Here is a 20,606-nt window from a genome sequence, read left to right on the forward strand (position 1 = left end):
CGCGCCTGCGCACTCATCCCTCGTCTCCCTGGCCCCGGAGACCCGGCAAGTAGCTCGTTCTCCGTCGCTCGCTCTCGGGCGGGCGCGCCCGGGCGGCGCCTGCGCAGAAGGACGAGGAAACTGGTTCCCCGTGCGGCCCCAGCGCCTGCGCGCTGCAGGCTTTGGGCCTCCCGGCCTGAGGGAAAGGAGCCGGGAAGATGGCGGCTGTGGTGGAAAATGTAGTGAAGCTGTGAGTGGCTGTTTCGATGTCTCCTAGGCCGGGAGGTCTTGTAAGGGGCCTGGGAGCAGGGGGCGGTATGGGAAGGGACGAGGCGGAGAGAGGGACGTGCCCGGGAAGGCCTTGTTGCGACTCCTAGTGGGGAGGGCAACAGGAGACTCCGGAGAAGACGTTGCGCTTCTTTGGAAACTTGTGGAGGCCCTGAGGGTGGCCCACGGGAGCCCCTAACGGGCAGCCTCCCTGTGGGGCTATGCGGTCTGGGCGCTGCCTTCATGCTGAGGGTTTCCAGGGTATGGCGCCCTTGTTGCGTACGAGAGACGGTCCCGGGTTCGCTCCCGAGACGCCTCAGTCCGGGGGAGCCAGGCAGAGGGCGGACCCGGGAGTGGCCCGGCCGCCGACCCCTTCTCATCGGCTGCACGCAACCGGCCCTGGAAGAGCAGGCTCGGCAGCCCTGGCGCTGTTAAGCACTCTGGGCTGTTTTATTCTAAACAACCCCGTGATGTTCCGGGGCGGGGGGGAGGGGGAGCGGGTGGTCCTTGAGTATCAGGTACCCGAGACCAAAAATATTCTTGGGAAGAATTTGTTGAGGAGCAGATACAGAGGGAAAGAACTTCAGGGAATAGGGCCTTTGCGCCGCCCAATCCCAGCCATCCAAAAGCGGGCATTGGACGGACGCGGTCCAGGCCGCCCTGCCGCCCAGATGGGCATCTAGGCCGCCCGTCTTCGCTCTGCAATACTCTTGGGCTGGGTAGATTTCGAGCAAGGTTAAAGTTAATGGTTGTTGGGTAAATGGAGAATGGCCTGTTAGCTGTGAGTTAAAGATGCCTTGGGACTTGATGTAACCCAGCCTCCTCCCTGCAGAAGAATCTGAATGAATTTTGCAGTGGGTTCATGCCCCCCGTGGGCGAATACAGCAAGCTCCTTTAATGGGTAAGTTTGGCTGGCTGCAGAGGTAGGAAAATTGAGAGCTGTCTAGGTGTCTAGTTTTGGATTTTGACTGAATGACGAGGTAAAGGTTTGGGAACTCTTCTAAAGGACTCACAGCTTCTCATCTGTCTTTGTGGTGGGCTGAGCCCCACTCTTCCCAAGAGCCCTTTTTAAGGGTACATTTGCTTCTCTCCCTCCCCCTGCCTGGAGCCTTTTCTTTGAGAATGCTTTCCCACTTCCATTAAGCTAAGTGCCTTCTCCTTCTCCTCTTGTGGGTTGTTTTTTTTTTTTTTAACTTGGCTTTCAGCTCCATCCTGCTGCCTCTTTCAGCCACCCCCCCTCCCAACACTATTATCTTTCTCTCTGATCTGCCCACTCCAGTTTCCCCAGCTCTCTCTTCAAGCTGACATTTCCCTCAATTTAGAAATGATGCTGTTGATCTGCCATTTATATAGTTATCCTTCTTGACTCAGATGTTCTTTCTTTGTTTCCCTACCTTTCTCTTTGTTGACTCCCCCTGTCCCATTGTAAGGGGAGGTTTTACACAGGTTTCATGCTTCTCGAAAAAGAATCAAAGCTTCTACCTTGGAAACCTTACTGTACTGGGGGAATGTCAGACTAGCCTAGGTTTAAGAGTTATATGTAATGAGATTCTTTATGTTGGAAGACTTTCATCTGGGAAATAGGGTTAGCAACCCTTTTGTGTGATGTTAGAAATGAGGGTTTGGCCATTTAAATAGAGCACGACTTCTTATTTCTCTTTAAAGAACTGTAGAGATCGTGAGGGTCACCAGCCACTGGTTCCTGAATACCAGTAATGAGAAACCAACTTTCTCCTCCTCATTTCTAGCTGCAGAGAGCTGTGGACCACAGTTAATACATTTCCCTACAGAACTTGCCCTTTAAGAAGGGACTTGCAGTCTTCCTGTACCATTCTCATCCTGGAAAGAGGTGCTTTTCTGGCGCTTCTCTTGATCATGGTGTGCCTAGTCTTCTGACAGCTGAGGTTATACATCGAGGTCAGGACTGCTAGCTCATCTTTTCTGACTTGCATCTTGTTCTGGGAGAAGAATTGCCCTGTTTATAAATTCTCTGTCCCTCCCAAATGTGGTGTCAGAATTGAAACAATCTTTAAGGGGTCTTACTAGGGCAAAATAATAGTATAAAATAGCTATGGTTGCTGACTGGTTTTGAAATCCTCTGAGTTAGGTAACAAGATCTGGAGAATGATGTTACCTTGAAATTTCTTGAAACAGGAGCCTTAGATTCTTAAGAGATCTCTCTCATTCTCTCTTGCTCTATCCTCATCAGATCCTCTCTTCCTCCAACTGGTGTTTCATTCTCAGCTAGCTCTCTTACTCACGAGACAGTTTGCCCCACCTTCCGAAATCCCACTTAACTCACAAGAGCTTTGATAGAACATCTCTCATCCATCCCCCCCAGCTGTTTCCAGCTTCCTTGTTCTGACTTTGCAGCTCTCAGCCTGTCTAGCCCTTCCTTCCATTTGACTTACAGTGTCAGTGTCAGTTCCCATCAGTGGAAACAAAGGAGCTGCTGCACTCAGCCTTGTTTATCCAGTTTTCCTCTGTTTAGTGAGGACATGGCTGCCTCCTAAAGGCGAGCAAATATGAGCCTGTTCCCTTCGCTCTACTCTCCAATACAGGATTCATGCCTACCTCAAATTACAGTCATTACGGCTCATTGAATCAAGCCAGGCTGTCTTGTGGTGTCACAAGATGTGTGTGCAGTGTGTGTCTTTTTCAGTTGCTGGGAATGTGCTAAGCTGTGCCTAAGTGGTCTATTGTGGCTGCCCAGTGAAAGCCCCCCTCAGATTCCAGAGAAGGGTTTGTTGCTGTAGCTTGAGTTATGGACATAAACAACAGAGGACCTCGGTTCAGCTTGTCTTGCTAGGAGTCTCCCTCTTGTAGAATATGTCAGAGCTTATCTAGTTCAGCCTCCCCAGTCAATAGCATAGGAACCTGAGGTCCACGTAGGTTGATTAAATGTCCACGTTTATGTGGTGACTTGCAGCCAAGACAGGTCTTTTTACTCCTTAGTCAAGATGTTTCAGACACCGTCATGGGTACTGAGGATATTGTGGGAAAGAAATCATCTCTGCCCTCATTTTGTTTATTTTGAGATTGATTGGATATATAAATGTGAATATAGTTAAAGTTCCCATACTAAAGTACTTGTTAAACCCTGAAGCATGAGAACAAGATTGGTTCTATATACATGCTTCTTAATTTATTTACTTTTATTTTTGGCTGCGTTGGATCTTCGTTGCTGTGCGCTGGCTTTCTCTAGTTGTGGTGAGCCGGGGCTACTCTTTGTTGCAGTGCGCGGGCTTCTCATTGCAGTGGCTTCTCTTGTTGCAGAGCACGGGCTCTAGGTGCACAGGCTTCAGTAGTTGTGGCTCGCGGGCTCTAGAGCGCAGGCTCAGTAGTTGTGGCGCACAGGCTTAGTTGCTCTGCGGCATGTGGGATCTTCCCAGACCAGGGATCGAACCCGTGTCCCCTGCATTGGCAGGTGGATTCTTAACCACTGCACCACCAGGGAAGCCCATACATGCTTCTTAGAACCAGATAACTCCTGGCACTGTGCAGTTTTGCAGCTTTTTAAAGCACTTTAAAAAATCAGATTTCAAATTGAATCTTTTGAGTCCAAGAAGTTTCTTTCCTAAAAAATTTGATGGTGTGAGAATGGAGAAGGGCCTAGGATAGGCCTTTGAGGAAACAGGTTTTGTATCAGTGTAATGGTACTCAGTAAAAAGTAGTCTTCGAGAGTGTTCAAGTATTTTCTGATGTTTTCCATTGATTGTAAAATTAGTATATAGAATTAGTTAGTTGGCTAAACACCTAGTTTAAAATTCAGAAGATATAAAATGGCACATAGGAGAAAGTCCCCTAGTCACCTGGTTTTTCTCCTTGGAGGCCTACAGTTTCTTTTCCACCAATTGGCTACATAAATGGTGGCATCCTATAACACTCCTCAGCCCTGTACCTTTTTTTTTTTCTAGTTATCTTGGAGATTGTTTAATGTTAGCACACGAAGAGCTTCCTTCTTTTTTTTTTTTTTTTTATGGTTAAGTAGAATTTCATTGTATAGATAGTTTGTATAGATAGAGTTTGTATAGAGTTTGCTAAATATAGTTTCATAAGTCCCCCAGACCTTTTTGAACTCTTTTCTCATTTGTAAAAAGGAGCTAACCTCTGCTTCTCAGAATCCTGAGGGTTAAGAGAAATAGTATCTTGGCTAGCACAGGGTTATACTCTTGAGAGGCACAGAATGAACATTATTTTCTTCCCCTCTTTGTGGGTTAGACTAAGGTCCAATTAGACACATGATGAAATCCTGTGTTCCTGACGGTAATTTATTTGTAAAGTACCTTTCCTCGTAATGGCTTAGTGAAGGGGCTTGGTGTCCCATGAGGCAGAAATGGTAGCAAATAAAAGCAGAGTGACACTCTCCGAGTCCCTTGAGCCTTCTAGAGAAGCAGATGGCAAGTGAAAGGGATAGCTCAGCACCAGCCCAACACATACACACACACACACACACACACACACACACACACCTGATCTTTGTCTTTCCCGCAGCCTTGGGGAGCAGTATTACAAAGATGCAATGGAGCAGTGCCACAATTACAATGCCCGCCTCTGTGCTGAGCGCAGCGTGCGCCTGCCTTTCTTGGACTCACAGACCGGAGTAGCACAGAGCAACTGTTATATCTGGATGGAAAAGCGACACCGGGGTCCAGGTGAGGGTCCACTCAGGAGCACAAGGAGGAAGAAGCGTCCTCATCTTAGGGGATGAGCAGCTGAAAGGGTTTTCCTTCCTGCCTTCCACCCATGGGTGATTATAGCCTTCCCGTGATTAGAAGCCCAGGGAGGATGAAGCGTCTCTGTTTTCTGCAGGGCTGCGCTGCGGAAGCTCTCGTTGGGCTTCTGGAGAGCTATGTGTTAGCCAAGGCCTCTGAGCTTACGTCTCTTTTTCCTGTCCCCACCCCGTCCCCAGGCCCTCACTGTCCACATTCCTCCCTTGTTCTAGAACTCAGTCAGGGCCTACTCATGCAGAAAGTGTTTGGTATTATTTTCTAGGGTTAGGTCTTGACTTCTCTCTCTTTTTCCCTTCCACAGGATTGGCCTCTGGGCAGCTGTACTCGTACCCTGCCCGGCGCTGGCGGAAAAAGCGGCGAGCCCACCCTCCTGAGGATCCAAGACTCTCTTTCCCATCTATTAAACCAGGTAAAGCGCACTCCTCCCTGAGCAGGGGCATAGCCTGCTGTGTAGTAGGAGACCTGCCAGTCACCTGTTACGTACCAGGCCCAGTGCTAGATCCTAAAGATACTAAAACGAATGAGATGTGATTCCTTCTGTAAAGAACTCAGTCAAATGGAAGAGACAGGTAAACAGATAAGTTACAGTGCCAAGTGAACCATGGTGTCTTGGTTCCTGGGCAGCCAGAGACCAGAAGACAGTGACTGGCTAGTGGCTGGTCTAGCACTTTAAACACCCGGAGAGGTCTGCTTTCAGCCCTTCTGAGCCTCGCCTCCTCCTGGCCTTGCCTGCAGACACAGACCAGACCCTGAAGAAGGAGGGGCTGATCTCTCAGGACGGCAGTAGTTTAGAGGCTCTGTTGCGCACCGACCCCCTGGAGAAGCGAGGCGCCCCAGATCCCCGAGTTGATGATGACAGCCTGGGCGAGTTTCCTGTGACAAACAGTCGAGCACGGAAGGTACAAGATTAACACTGTGGTTAAGGGAACTTTGATGGAATTCAGTCTCCTCTTCACCAGAGGCCACCCAGTAATCAGAATAGAAGTAGAAGCTGTGGGCCTGGAGGCAGCCGCCTGGAGTTCTGTTCCTGCTCCATTCCTTAACGAGAACTTCACTGTTACCTTCCAGTCTTTCCTGCTCCTGTCCTTCTAGCTACAGACTCTCATTCATCTTCTGTTGCCACCAAAGTTTTTTGGTGCCTGGGGTTTCATGGGTGATGCAGACCTGGTCCCTGCCAACAAGGAAGATAAAACAGTACATAAAAGTAATAAGAGCTAAAAATATGCCAGGCACTGTGCTAAGTGCTTTTCCATCATCTTCTCCAGTCTCTACAACCTTATGAAATAGGTATTGTTGCCCATTTCACATATGGGGAGGCTGCAGCAGATCAGTGAAAAACAAAAACTTCCCACCAGGCCACCCTACTTGGGTGAGCAGGAAAGCTCTAATTTAAATCTGGGAAGTGAGGTGTCGGAAGGGAACCACCACTAACATGCACCTAAGGTGGCAGATCAGAGGCAGGAGAGGCCACAGCTACTTGGGGTATCAGGGAAAGCTTTATGAAAACATGGGGTTTGATTTAGCCACTTGGAGATGATGGGAAAGGCATTCCAGGCTAGGGGAGCAACATGAAGCGAGGCGCAGAGGAAGGAGAGCCCAAAGCACTGAAAGAACAGCAGTGCGGAGTGAGGCTGGAGTGGAGGGACCAGGTCACAGAGGAGGCTGTGGGCGGCCTGGGCCCGTCCCATCGTGGGGGAGCTTTTGGATGTTCCTTATTTCTGCCCATCCTGATCTTCCTGTCCACTCAGCGGATCCTAGAACCGGATGACTTCCTGGATGACCTCGATGATGAGGACTATGAAGAAGACACTCCCAAGCGTCGGGGCAAGGGGAAGTCCAAGGTGAGGGGCCAAGTGCTCCCTGCAGCCTGGGGGCTCAGGTAGCCTGCACAGTCCCACTGTTTTATTGCCTGTTGTTGCCATTTTCCCTCTTGAGTGAGATTAGCAGCCAGCTTCCAGGAGAGTCTAACTCCTCAGGCCTAGACACCTTATTAAGGGCATCTTTTTGCTCTTCTTCACAGGGTAAAGGTGTGGGCAGTGCCCGTAAGAAGCTGGACGCTTCCATCCTGGAGGATCGAGATAAACCCTATGCCTGTGACAGTGAGTGCCTCACGAGTGGGTGGGTAGTCCTTGCCTTGGACCCAGCTCCTCAGGATATGAGAGGAGGGAAGGTTGTGTTCTTGTTCAAAGTGGTAAAACAAGCCTGGACTTTTGTCCTGCCTGCTGACTGGTTCCCTCTGAGATCCCTGAGAGGCCCTGGCCTCCGCTCCATGGTGGGTGAGCCCTGCATGCTCTGGGGGAGATTGCTGTCCTCAGGGTGGGGGTACCCCTGAGGGGTACACACAGCAGGCAGGGTTGGCCTCAAATAGGTGGCATCCAGGTCTGCTGGCCCCAATCAAGTCAGGGCCCCAGGAGTCCAACACTGACTTTTTCAATGTCTGTTCTCTCTCCCCCTTTTCTCTCTCTTGCCCCACTTCTGTCCCTCCACCCCGGGAGCACCATCACCGCTGGGGTTTCTCTCTCGTTTGCTCCGCTTTCCTGCTGCTGCCGCACCTGTCTCAAGTGTATCAAGGCCTTCTTCTCATGACTTTTCTTTCTGTCTTTCAGATAGTTTCAAACAAAAGCATACCTCGAAAGCGCCCCAGAGAGGTAGCTCTCTCAACTTTTCAGACTTTTGGTTTTCCTATCCCTTTTTCCCTCCTCCCTTGTTCCTGCCTTTCTCATCTGTGATGCTAGTCTTAAAGTCTCTGGAATGGCATGGGGATAGGAGCGATGGACCTTCTACTGTGCTCCGCTCCTCACAGTCCTGGAAGCTGCCTTTACCACTGCTTGTCTCCCACAAAGTTGCTCCTAGGGCTGCTCGGGCCCACTGCATGGGGTGGCTTCAAAAGCATTACCAGGAACCCGTTACAAACAGATCCCTTTGCTCCCCCTGCCCCAAAACGGACACAGAGTGGTCAGCTAACGTTCCCCACCATCCCGCCACCCCCTCCTCCCATCCCTTCCCTGTTCCTTTCCTGCTGCCCCCTGCTCTTCTTGGTATCACTGCTCAAAACTGAGATGCCTCATGGGGATCTGCTTTCCTTGCTGGTTGGGGGCCGGGGGGGTTGGGCAGGGCACTGATGTGGGAGTGTCTTTGAGTTTCTTTGGGAGACAGCTACCCCAGCAGACTCAGTTGGTAGGTTATGCCCAAGAGACCCACCCCCTAGCTCCTTCATCTGGGCAGAGATGGGCTATGTTGTATGTGGAGTAGCATGAGCCTCCTTCATTTACTGAGAGGCAAAAGAGTTCGGAGTCTCTGCTACCTTTCCTCCTTCCTGCCATATTGCAGGACTATAGAAATTTCCTCTCCCTCCTGACCTGGAGCTCCCCAGACTATTCCCAGGGCAGGCGGTGATGGGGCAAGGGCTCAGCCTCCCAGACAGCCTATGTGGAGGAGTAGAGGTGGCCATGGGCTGGGGTTTAGTAGGGAGAAGAGCCATGGAAGCTGGAGAGCCCCAGGCCTGATGTTCCTGGCCAAGGGGAGGCGGCTGTCACTAAAGGCCTGTCCCTGAGCAGAGCTGATGGGGGTGATTACCTCTGCCTCAGGTGGAGCCCACAGCTTAGAGGGGCAGGGATGTGGCACTCTGGGATCCTGACACCTTTCTCTGCAATCTTCTCCGCGCTTAGTTTGTGGAAAACGTTACAAGAACCGACCAGGCCTCAGTTACCACTATGCCCACTCCCACTTGGCTGAGGAGGAGGGCGAGGACAAGGAAGACTCGCAGCCTCCCACCCCGGTTTCCCAGAGGTCCGAGGAGCAGAAATGTAAGCTGGTGTCAGAGGCGGGGCAAGCAGGAGTCGGCCTGGTTATGAAAAGCCCTCCCTGCCGGGATGTTGAGAGACCCAGAGGCCCACGTGGGTATCACGAAAGTTCTTCCCTTTCTCCCTGTAGCCAAGAAGGGTCCCGATGGATTGGCCCTGCCCAACAACTACTGTGACTTCTGCCTGGGGGACTCCAAGATCAACAAGAAGACAGGACAGCCCGAGGAGCTGGTGTCCTGTTCTGACTGTGGCCGCTCAGGTACCTCCAACCCAGGGCCAGGGCAGCCCTAGCCGGCACCCAGTCCCCGAGGGGCTCGTGGCTTGCCAGCATCCAGTGGCTGTCACAGTCAACCAGGTCACCTCGCTTCTCCCCGATCTCCGGCTGCCTGTTTCACTTGCTCCCCCCCACAGGGCATCCGTCCTGCCTCCAGTTCACCCCCGTGATGATGGCAGCAGTGAAGACCTACCGCTGGCAGTGCATCGAGTGCAAGTGCTGCAACATCTGTGGCACCTCCGAGAACGATGTGCGTGTGTCGTCCCGTCCCCCTCCGCCCCCCGCCCCCAGCACGCTCCTGCTCAGCTTTTAACTGTACTTTCCACCCGTGGGAACTTTGATTTGTTTGGCAGGTGTTCACTGAGTACCGACTTTGTGTCAGACACTGTTTTAGGCAATAAGCACGCTAAAGACAAACAAGGTCCCTGCTTTCATGGGGTTTACATTCTTGCGGGAACAAGCAGTAAGCAAGGAAATGGGTGACGTTTTTATGATATTCCATGAAGAAAATGAAACCAGTAACGTGGCAGAGAGTAACTGGATAACTGATTTAGATAGAGGTCTTTTCTGAGGAGGTGATGTTGGTGTCGAGGTTTGGATGATACAAAGGAGACAGTCCAGGAAGATTTGGAGAGAGAGTATTCCCAGGAAAGAGTAGCCAGCACAAAGGCCTAGAGGTGGACACACTGGGTGGATTGAGGCCACTGGCCAGCTGGAGCCCTCCTGCAGTGGGAGAGCAAGTAAAAGATGAGACTGGAAGGAAGGTGCCATCAGGTCTGAGAGTTTAATCAGGAGTGATGTGGTTTGTCTTACATTTTAAAAAGGTAACTTTGGCTGCTCTGTGGAGAACAGATTGGGAGGGAACAATGTGGAGGCCATGAGATCCGTTAGGTGGCTGGTGGCGTCCAGGTGGGATGACAGTAGTGACTCTGTCTGGGTGGAAGTGGACAGCAGTGATTTTCTGTCCAGAGGGTCCCATGTCTGTTCTTACTGCCATCTATCCTGCCCCTCCTGGAATTAGCAGCCGTGTCTGCAGAAGCCCTCCTTCCTACCTGTCCCCAGCGGCCCAGCTGAGGCCCGTTAGTCATTCACCTCCCCCCTCCTCTTCCATCTTGCCTTCTCTAGGACCAGCTGCTCTTCTGTGATGACTGCGATCGTGGCTACCACATGTATTGTCTCACCCCGTCTATGTCTGAGCCTCCTGAAGGTAGGTTTCCCTGATCTCTTACTCAGAACAAGTATTTTATTAGTAACTTGGAAAATCACCTGTACAGTAATTGAGTTCTCATATCAGTGATACATTCTTTCAGATTAGGGAGTAGGCACATTGCCTTCACTCAGTTCAGAGTGCTTTCCTAGCATTGCAACTTTGAGGCTTTAATGTTTGTACATTATCACCAGGTAACATTTACAAACACAGAAAATCGACAGCCTGAGAGAAAACAGATGCTGAGCAGAGAATAATTACCAGAAGGAGAGGTTTGTTTTCCTTCAACAAGTGTAAGAAACTCAGTTCGTAGTTTGTCTGACGCGAGACTAGTTTTAGCACTCCACTCTCGACAGATGTGAGCGTTTGTTTCTGCCAGTGCGGGGGAGGGAGTTGAACCTGGAGCCGGAGTGGGTCACTCTGGCCCTCCAGCAGTGCTTAACGATGCTTCAAGTTTATGGAAGGTCTTCGACAAAACCAGTGGTGACACCAAAAAGTGGCTGCCTCGCCGCAAGCCCTCTTCCAGCCAGGTGTCTGTGCCGAAGCCCCTCCTTTACAGAAGTTCAGAAGCTTACTCAGGAGGACACAAATGCCTAGTAGCTGTTACTGTGACAAAGGATGTGGGCCAGCATTACAGGCGAGAGAAAGTAGCTCACTGTGTGATGTGGGCTGACTTGTAGTGTAGGTCAGACTGCTGTCACCCCCTAGAGAAGGAGGCCACTAACAAAGTCGGAGGGTCCTTTAGCAGCTGCAGGGGAGCACTCAGCTTTTTCATCTGTCATACCGCGTTTATAAGTTTCATCTGTCATGCCATGTTTGAGGAGAAGTAGTGTGTTTTTTGGGTTTTTTAAATCATAAAATATCAGTTCACAGGCACAATTCTACATTAACTGTAGAAAGGCTTTCCTAATGAAGTGCTGTCAGACACTGAGTGGAGAGTTGCAGGCAGCTCGCAGGGGGACCCCGTAGAACCATCAGATGGTCTAGGCTCTAGGTCAGGGGTTTGCAAACTATGACCCTCTGGCCACACCTAGCTGCAGCTAGTACATATAGCTCACAAGCTAAAAATGACTTTTACTTTTCCTTTTTTTAAATTAATTAATTAATTAATTAATTTATTTATTTATTTATGGCTGTGTTGGGTCTTCGTTTCTGTGCGAGGGCTTTCTCTAGTTGCGGCAAGCGGGGGCCACTCTTCATCGCGGTGCGCGGACCTCTCACTATTGCGGCCTCTCTTGTTGCGGAGCACAGGCTCCAGACGCGCAGGCTCAGCAATTGTGGCTCACGGGCCTAGTTGCTCCGCGGCATGTGGGATCTTCCCAGACCAGGGCTTGAACCCGTGTCCCCTGCATTAGCAGGCAGATTCTCAACCACTGTGCCACCAGGGAAGCCCGACTTTTACATTTTTAAAGAGAGGTTTTTTTAAAAAAAAGACGTGGCTGAGACTGTATGTGGCTCAGGAAGCCTCAAGTAGTTAACGCTTTCTGGCTACTTACAGAAAAGCTTATCAACTGCTGCATATTTACCTTTGGGTCAGAAAGGATCTTACCTTTTTGAGAGTCACATATCTCTGAAGAGCTGATAAAAGCTGTGGATTCTTTCCCCCAGAATAATGTTCGAATACACATAAGTACAATTATGCTTATAACTTCAAGGCATTAAGGGCTAATTTTGTTTCTCAAAAAAAAAAAGCATAGAAGAATCCAACCATAGCAAATATTAATAAACAAGGTATGAGCTAGTTATTTTTCTCATAAGGGACATTATTTCCTGTTTTTCTATGAAACCAGACTTGGGTCACAACAAGTTGGGTCATCGTAGTTGGCCCCCTTTCCTCTGATTGGGTCCTCAGCCTCTGCTTAGACACCTAGTGACGGTGGGGAGCCCTTCTCATCTTTCCGTGGTCTTCACAGAAAGCTGTCTTATGTGGAATCAATATTGGTTTCTCTAGAGCCTCTATTCATGATCTTTATTCTAACCTTCAGGGCCCTGAGAATGAAGTCTGGTTCTTCTGTAATCACAAGTTTAAAGCTTTTTAAAGCTTTAAAAAACTTATCTCTACCCAGGTCCTTTTTAGTGATTCTGATTTAATAGGCCAAGAGGCGTCTGTATTCTGAAATAGGCCTCTAGGCGATTATTTCTTATATCTCCATTGAGAATTATTTTTCATGATATTTGGAGACCTAGAGTTCCTCCCTGCTCAGGATAACTGTGAAGCTTTGCTACTGCAGAACATCTCCCATCCTGCCTGTAGCCAATCCTGCTACTGGAGGTGAGGTGTGGGGAGTAGGACAGCAGATGAGGATTGTGCGGGGCCCCTCCTAACCCCGTTACTCTTCTCTGCAGGAAGTTGGAGCTGCCACTTGTGTCTGGACCTGCTGAAGGAGAAAGCTTCCATCTACCAGAATCAGAACTCCTCTTGATGTGGCCACCCCCGATCCCCCATACATCTAGGGCTGTTTCTCTCCTGTTTTTCATACCCACCTTCCCTTCCTAATCTCTTTCACAAGTCCAGAGAACCTCGGGGAGGTCGTGCCAACCTGCCTTTGGCAGCAGCAAGCTGAGGTGGCAGCTCTGACCGCCTCTGGCCCCAGGCCCTCAGGGAGAACGGAGCGTCACACTGCCCCAAGGCATACCTGTGGGCCCAGCTTCTCACTGTTCTCCATGAAGTGCATTCACTCTGTCTGCCTCGGGCCCCGGCCCTGGTATTCACAGGGTTCAAAGCGTGTCCTCTGAGAAAGAGTGGGAGAGCAGCTCACTTCTCTCAGCTCTGCCTCCACTCTGGTCCCCAGGGTTTCCCCTTCCCCTGGAGGTGAGCCAGGCTGGGGCCTCTGCCAGAGCAGCTGGGAGTGAGAACTGAGCAAGCTTGCAAGAAGCTTCCGGTGCCCTCTGTGCTGCTTAGCCTCACAGCCTCCTTCCCCCAGAGTGGCTCTCTGTGGCTCTCTGTTCCTGCTACCCAGGATCCTTTGCCTGAGCCAGGATGCTCTTGGTCACCCTCCTGGCTCTATCCCATTCCCACCACCCCACCCCACGGGGAGTAGCAGCTTCACCTGATTGTTCCTTGTGCTTGTCTGGCTCACTGTCACAGGCGCTGGTCTCTAGTGACTGAAGCATTCCCCACCCTTGTTATTTCCTGTCTTCTGCCTCCCCTCCTTATTCCCTTTGGTTTTGTGGGGAGAGGGGAAGCATTAGGGGGCCAGGCCAACTGCTTGGGGGCCACAGGGAGATGTTGGATAATGTGCCTGTTTTTTAACTCGATGAAAAAGCCTACCTCCGAAACCCCCTTTTTGTTCTTCCTGGACCTGGGCATTCAGCTCCTGCCCGTAACTGAATTGGGAGCCTCTGCCTCCTGCTCTGTGTATCCTGGCTCCTGGGTGGTGGGGAAGCCGCATAGACATCCCTTTCTTCCCTGGCACACTCGCTAGCAGCTGGTAAGGTCTTCGCACCCTGATTCTTCAATTTTCTGCCTGGTGACACGTTAAGTAGTGTGGGGGGCGGGGACAGTCCATGCCAGGACACCCTGGAGTGTCCTTCCCCTTGGCTGTGGGCAGGCCCTAATTCACTGTCATTTTGGAGTTGAGGTGTCTTTTTTTTTTTTTTCTTTCTTTCTTTAGTTCCTGTATTCTAAGCATTAGTACAAATAAACATTTTTACACAGAGCCCTCTGCTGGATTGTTTTATCTCCAGACTCCCTTTCCTGGTTAAGGCCACTTCATCCTAAAACTTTCTTCCTTAGGACAGTGGCTTTTAAATGTTTTGAAGCATAGCTTTTACCCCAAATTAAAATTTTTGCTTAACCTCAGTAGATTAAGTTGATATAAAATTGGGTATTTGTTTTAATTTCTTATGTAAATTAGGTTATAACAATTTTTTTATAAAGAACAATTAAGTTGTTTTGACTAATACAAAATTTGGGTTAAAAAATAACTTTAAAATCCTGTTTATTTCTGTATTTTTGTTGGTTTGGAGGAAATTCTGCTGGATTTGTATATGCAAGTGGTGACAGGTTTGTAACAGTTGACCTTGCGATTTCAGATACTTAAAAATAGGTCCAGAAGCTTGATTATAATGACAGGAAAATTAATGACATCACAGTGAAACACATGAAACCTTTTTGTACGAGTAATGAACATGAGCAGAGAGATACCTCAGCCTTGCTTGCCTGACGTACTTTCATTGTATGCAGTGTGCATGAACTCAGCCCATAGCGCAGCGCTGCAGCCTTCCTCCAGGCATATATACATGTACAAAAATGTTTCCTTTTCCTGCAGCCATTTTAAAGATTTGAATCAGTTATGAACCCCCTGAAGTATCTTTAAGGTTTTCTGGGACAGTCTGAAAGCCACTGTTTCCTACTGAAAGGTGTGGCCTAGGCCCTTGTGTTCAGTTAGGTAAGCAGGGTGCTCTAGTTTGGGAACTGTGTTAGGGACAACACCGCCCCCATCCTCGTGCCTTTACGTGGAAGTAGGCCTGGAGCAGAGGGAGGAAAGCAGTGACATGATCCTTGGTGGTTCAGTAGTCTAAGGCCAGAACAGATAGACGAAAAATGTAAGAAGTGAGAATGCTGATGAGAACGCTAGCAGGCATAAGTGAGGAAATTTGGAAAGTTTGCAGGAGGTGGATTTAGGATGGCATACCGCAGGATGGAAGAGGGATCAGGATTGGGATAGGAAGGGAAGCTGTGAGAAAGGGGACTCATCTGTGGCCCCAGCCCTCCAATCAGAGCTGTGAAGGGAGAGGAAAGCAGGCTAGATCTCAATGGGGAGCACTAGACCCCAGGTTAGAAAGTCTATATTTGATTGCAAAGAACTGAAGGCTACCAAGGAAGGGAATAATATTAAATCTTGAGTTTGGGAACTAGAATCTTGCCAACAGGTACCAAAACTAAATAAAAATTAGTCTTTGGGACTTCCCTGGCTGTCCAGTGGTTAAGACTCCACGCTTCCAATGCCGGGGCACGGGTTCGATCCTTGGTTGGGGAACTAAGATCCCGCATGCTGCGTGGCATGGCCAAAAAAAAAAAAAAAATTAGACTTTTCTCACCCTAAACCAGAACTGGCCCCAAGCGAGTAGTTTATTGTAGCCGGGCTGATAGACGTGAGGCCACTGCTGTCCATGGTAACATCTTTTGTGTAGCTTAAAACCTTCCATTTTTAAAAAAACCACTCGATGAGGGGTATTAGACCTGTTTGGCAGATGAGGCAGCTGCCTAGGGTCACGGCTAGGAAGACCTCCGGCGTTCACGCTGCCCAGAGTCTCGTCAGGCCCCGAGGGCCGGGACCCCTGAGGCTGGCGGCGCCTCCAGGACTCCCGCCGCGTCCGGGATCCGCCTCGCCGTCCCTTAGCACTGGGAGCTCCGTCCCCCGGGGGACCCGGCGACCCGCCACTTTCGCTATGTCCAATGAGACTTAGCCAGGGGCGGGACGGACGCCACCGAAGGCCAATCTAATTGGGCCGAGGCGGGGCTGAGGCGGTGGGAGCGGAACGGCGGACCGCGGTCTTCCCTGTCGGGAGAGGGCCCGGCGCGGGCGGCGCGCTTGGGGTCCTGCTGTGCGCGCGCCCGTCGCCCGCGCAGCCCCTCTGTCCGCTCCGCGCGTCCCTCCCCTGCTCTCCCGTAGCCGCCGGGATAGGGGCTCGGGAGCCGGGCCGGGGCCGGGGCGGGAGCCGCGGGACGAGCGCCTGAGGTGGGTGCGGAGCGGGAGGCGGGGAGGCGGGGAGGCCTGGAGGCCCGGCGGGCGGATGACTGGGTCCGTCCTGCCGACGGACCCCGGGTCACCGTGGGGAGAGGCCGGCCGGGTTGCGGAGCCCGACTCCCGGCCTGCCTGGGTCCCGGACGCTCGTCCCCGCACCGTGGTACCCCTCCCAGGCCACGACCCTCCCGGCTGAGGACACCCCGCCCCTCTCGCTGCCCGCGGCCTCCTAACCCCTCTGGCCCTTTGTCGCCTGTGCACCTGCCCTTTCGGCCTTGTGCTCCTACTCCCCTTCCAGGCAGGACCCTGGCCCAGCCTCACCTGCTCAGGACCCAGCACCAAATTAGACTTGCTCCTTCAGCCCCCTATCCGTCCCTCTTTGTCGTCTGTACACCTGTCACCTCAATTCTGTTCATTCACTCCACCACCCTGCCCCAAACATCTTCATCTAAATCCAGCCTAGGCCATCATCCCCATCCCCCTCCCCCTCTCGGGGATTCCTCCCGCCAGCTCTGATTATCCCTACACCTGCCCCACTCGGCCCCAGGCCCCCTGTCCTCGCCCGTCCACTCTCCTTTGTTGCCTCTGCAGCTGTCCCCTCGGATCTATTCATCCTTCTCCCCCAAACCCTAGCCCAGACTCCCTTCTCCCTCTGACCAGGGGGCCACTTCCTCTGGGCTCTGTTCTGTCATTTCTCCCCATCAGTGCCCGGCCCGCTGCTCGCTCAGCCTGGCCATTTCCCTTCCTTTGAGCCCAGCCCTCTCACCTCCTGCTCAGGGTGCCCTCACCCTCTTCCAGCTGGTCCAGTCTTCCCTGGCCTCTCCCCGACACCAGCCTATCTCCCAGCCTCATACATCTCTTTTCATACTGACCTCCTCTCCCAACACGAGTGGCCTCCACCGTTGCCCCCGCTCACCGTTTCCTCCCCACAAAGGTGCTGTGGAGACGCCATGGAGCTGTGCAGCAAGAAGAAGCTTCACGCCCTGTCCCTGGCCGAGAAGATCCAGGTGCTGGAACTGCTGGATGAGTCCAAGATGTCCCAGTCGGAGGTGGCCCGGCGCTTCCAGGTCTCCCAGCCCCAGATCTCCCGCATCTGCAAGAATAAGGAGAAGCTGCTGGCGGACTGGTGCAGTGGCACGGCCAACCGGGAGCGCAAACGCAAGCGGGAGTCCAAGTACAGCGGGATCGATGAGGCTCTGCTCTGCTGGTACCACATAGCCCAGGCCAAGGCCTGGGACGTGACGGGGCCCATGCTGCTCCACAAAGCCAAGGAGCTGGCCGACGTCATGGGCCAGGACTTTGTGCCCAGCATCGGCTGGCTGGTCCGCTGGAAACGCCGAAACAACGTGGGCTTCGGGGCCCGCCACATAGTGGCGCCTCCGTTCACCCCTGAGCCGCCTCCCCTAGCTCCCACGCCTCAGGCCCAGCTGCCTCTTTCTCTTAAAGATTTCTCCCCAGAGGACATTTTTGGGTGTGCTGAAGTGCCCTTGCTATATCGGGCAGTGCCCGGCAGAGTGGGTGTGTGTGATCGGGTACAGGTACTGCTGTGTGCCAACAGCAGGGGCACAGAGAAACGGCGGGTGTTGGTCAGTGGGCTCCAGGCTGCCCCAAGATGCTTCTTTGGGGTCAGCAGTGAGGCCCTGCCCGCCTCCTACCACCCTGACCTGGCCATCCCCTGGTCAGAATGGTTGGCACAGTTTGATCGGGACATGGGGCGGCAGGGCCGACAGGTAGCCTTGCTGCTGGCTGCCCGAGTGGTGGAGGAGTTGGCAGGCTTGCCCGGGCTCGGCCACGTGAAGCTCTTGCCTCTGTCCGCTGCTAGCACCACGCCTTCCCTGCCCAGCTCCGTGGTCCAGGCCTTTAAGGCCCATTACCGGCGCCGTCTGTTGGGCAAGCTGGCTGCCGCCCAGAGCGAGAGGGCTGGCACATCGCTAGCTGAGGCCGGGGCAGGCATCACAGTGCTGGATGCTCTACACATGGCAGCAGCGGCCTGGGCCAAGGTGCCTCTCCAGCTCATTGTGAGCAGCTTTGTTCAGGAAGGGCTGGCTCCAGGCAAAACGCCCCTGGCCCCGCACAAAGCCTCGGAGATGCCACCCGTCCCCGGTGGGCTGAGCCTCGAGGAGTTTTCCCGCTTTGTGGACCTGGAGGGTGAGGAGCCTGTGTCTGGAGGGTGCAAAGAGGAGGTGGGCACTGAAGACCAGGAGGGGGGCGGAGAGGACAGCTTCGAGCCCCTGCCCACCAAAGCCGACGCCCTCCGGGCTCTGGGCACGTTGAGGAGGTGGTTTGAGTGCAATGGCACCGCCCCTGAGCTATTTGAAAATTTCTACGCCTGTGAGGAGGAGGTGGAGCGACTCTGCTGCCTGTGAAGGGCCCTTCCAGCCGGAACCCCCTCCTCTCCTGTTTCCCATGGAAACGCCCTCTCTCAGAAGGCAGATGGGGGGCTGGTCTCTTTCCCGTGGAAATGGAGCTTTTGTGAAAGGTGTTGAAGGGAGACAAGTTGGGAGACTAAGTCTAAGCTCTGAGCGAAAGTTCTCCAAGCCCCGAGAAGAGGGTCTAAAGATGGGGTGTCAGGGAGTGAAGCTAGGCTGCATAGTTTCTGAACCTCTGTGGAGTCAGGGACTTGGGAAGGTGGAATTCGGGCTTTACAGACAGGTCGATCCCTTGAATTCTGTGTTAAAAACAGTTCTGCTTCTGGAAATAAAGTTTTTAATCAGAAAAGAGGCCAGGGTGTTATTTTCATGGGAGAAGGGTGAAAACTTTCAACTCAGATTTTTTAAATTGATTGCTGAGGGTTGCTGCAACGCGGCTGTCCGGAGCTGTCTGCGGATGACCAGTAGTGAACCTCTTCTGGCAGGAGGGACTCCCAGGACGTGGGGACTCCTCATGGGCAAACAGGCAGATCCCAAGTATTGCCGAGGACATTCTGCCGCTCTGATTTCTCTCTCAGATTGTCATGGTAGGGGTGGTGTCTGAGGAAGGAAGGGACAGGCTAGGGACTTTCTAGGGGAACAAAAAGGAGCCAGGGGAATTCCTTGGTGGTCCAGTGGTTAGGACTCTGCACTCTCACTGCTGAGAGGGCGAGGGTTGGGTTCGATCCCTGGTCACGGAACTAAGATCCTGCAAGCCGAGTGGCCAAAAAAAAGGAGCCAGAATTTGGAATAGCCATTCATTTTTTCTTTTCATTCATGTGATCATTTCACAACATCTCTTCAGCAAGGCCTCCTGCATGACAAGGTTGCAAAGATGGTGTCCTTGCCAGGCAGGACCTTGCAGACAGTGACAGTGGAGTGTGATTAAGGGTCGTCATAAAGGCGTGTGTACAGTGCTGTGGCCCTGGGGAGCCTTGGGAGGAGGTGAGCTTTGAGCTACAGCAGAAAGACAGACAGAGGAGTGGGAAGGATAGTCCTGGCAAGGAGGATAGGGCGGCAGGCGAGGAGGCAGCAGTCCCGAGAGAGCACGGGGAGGCCCGGGAAGCAGGAGGCGCCTGTAGCCCACGAAGCCTGGTGGTGGGGCACCCCCAAAGGGTTTCACTCATGGTGGGGACAGGTCATTTGTGAGGTTCTAGAACACTGAGATGTGGAGGGTGGGTCAAAGACGTGAGACCTAGAGGCAGAGAAACTCCCACTGGTCCCAGTGACAGATGGGGAGGCCTGAGCCAGATCATGCACGGGAGCAGGATGGGAAGAGGATGGCTTACCTGGAAAGGACCAGGACTTTGGACACAGACAGACTCTGGCTGCTGAGGCCTTTCAGGCCGAGCGCAGGAATCACAAGCCAGGGCGGTGTGGTTTTCTGGGGAGCATCACAGTCAAGGACTCAGACCAGCCCGGGGACCTCCTCATGCGGCCTCAGCTCAGGCGCTTTCTAGGGGCTTCGCCAGCACCTCCTTACTGGGGGCGTGGGCTGAGACCCTTCCTCCTCTTTGATGTAGTACCTTTCACTCCCAACGCTTCTCTCCCTCCCTTCCCCCACTCCCCACCCCACTCCCACAGTCCTTAAAGAGGCAGGAGACCGTGTCATCTGACCCTCCCCAGTGCTGTTCCATTGGGGAAAATGGACCCCTGGGGAGCTGGTGCCTCCTTCTGCCTCTCGGACAGTAGCGGTCAGTGAGGTCAGTGAGTAAAGACCGACCGTTCTTTCAGTGGCTCATCGTCCTCGCCGACCACCTCAACACCTGGCAGCCCGACAGTGAGACAAAGGTGTGTCACTGTCCCCTCACTTGTAAACAGTTCCGAAGCTGCCTGCTGGCTTTCCATTTCTGCCTAAGGTCCCAAATCATTCAGCCTTTCCTCACAGATTCTGCTTTCCTACCTGTATTCTTTTTCTTTTTTTTTTTGGCTGTGCTGGGTCTTCGTTGCGGGCTTCTTTAGTTGTGGCGCACGGGCTGCAGAGCTCGCAGGCTCAGTAGTTGCAGTGTGCGGGCTTAGTTGCCCCGAGGGCTGTGGGATCTTAGTTCCCCGACCAGGGCTCAAACCTGCATCCCCTGCATTGGAAGGCGGATTCTTAACCACTGGACCACCAGGGAAGTCCCACGTGTATTCATTCAAATTGTCCTTTTTCTGAAGTCATTCCAGTTCTGACATATCTCTTTTTAAATGTTGAAGCCAAAAGTTACATGATCTCTAAAGGCCTGACCAAAGCAACCGAGGGGCA

The 20,606-nt window shown here is 52.4% G+C and overlaps 2 protein-coding genes across 6 annotated transcripts; both read left to right on the plus strand.

Annotated features, from left to right (window-relative positions):
* The first annotated feature begins 73 nt into the window (after positions 1–73).
* Positions 74–13,922, plus strand: DPF2 (double PHD fingers 2). 5 transcript variants are annotated; one of them, XM_082409728.1, is made up of 13 exons: positions 156–229; positions 1,079–1,147; positions 4,741–4,901; positions 5,281–5,388; positions 5,715–5,878; positions 6,728–6,820; positions 7,000–7,078; positions 7,586–7,627; positions 8,648–8,785; positions 8,913–9,041; positions 9,194–9,306; positions 10,182–10,263; positions 12,610–13,922. In XM_082409728.1, the coding sequence occupies exons 2-13, from the start codon at positions 1,089–1,091 to the stop codon at positions 12,684–12,686; spliced, it is 1,245 nt and encodes a 414-aa protein (XP_082265854.1). In that variant the 5' UTR covers positions 156–229; positions 1,079–1,088; the 3' UTR covers positions 12,687–13,922. The 5 variants fall into 5 exon arrangements, with proteins under 5 accessions (XP_082265856.1, XP_082265858.1, XP_082265854.1 ...); XM_082409729.1 differs by having other exon boundaries at positions 188–229; positions 1,065–1,147; XM_082409730.1 differs by lacking the exon at positions 1,079–1,147 and having other exon boundaries at positions 74–229.
* Positions 13,923–14,073: 151 nt separating this feature from the next.
* TIGD3 (tigger transposable element derived 3) lies at positions 14,074–19,692 on the plus strand. The gene is made up of 2 exons (XM_082409727.1): positions 14,074–15,947; positions 16,888–19,692. Exon 2 carries the CDS (start codon positions 16,904–16,906, stop codon positions 18,317–18,319), a length of 1,416 nt encoding a protein of 471 aa, XP_082265853.1. The 5' UTR covers positions 14,074–15,947; positions 16,888–16,903; the 3' UTR covers positions 18,320–19,692.
* The last annotated feature ends 914 nt before the right edge of the window (positions 19,693–20,606 follow it).

Source organism: Balaenoptera physalus (assembly GCF_965194825.1).
Source record: "Balaenoptera physalus genome assembly, chromosome: 10".
Lineage (NCBI taxonomy): Eukaryota > Metazoa > Chordata > Mammalia > Artiodactyla > Balaenopteridae > Balaenoptera > Balaenoptera physalus.

What these genes read in the sequence shown, in the direction of transcription:
- DPF2 (XM_082409728.1), top strand. Translation starts at nt 1,089, where the DNA reads ATGAATTTTGCAGTGGGTTCATGCCCCCCGTGGGCGAATACAGCAAGC. An exon ending in GAGGTCCGAGGAGCAGAAAT is followed by an intron (nt 8,786 to 8,912) that starts GTAAGCTGGTGT and finishes TTCTCCCTGTAG; the next exon opens with CCAAGAAGGGTCCCGATGGA. An exon ending in TTCTGACTGTGGCCGCTCAG is followed by an intron (nt 9,042 to 9,193) that starts GTACCTCCAACC and finishes TCCCCCCCACAG; the next exon opens with GGCATCCGTCCTGCCTCCAG.
- TIGD3 (XM_082409727.1), top strand. Translation starts at nt 16,904, where the DNA reads ATGGAGCTGTGCAGCAAGAAGAAGCTTCACGCCCTGTCCCTGGCCGAG.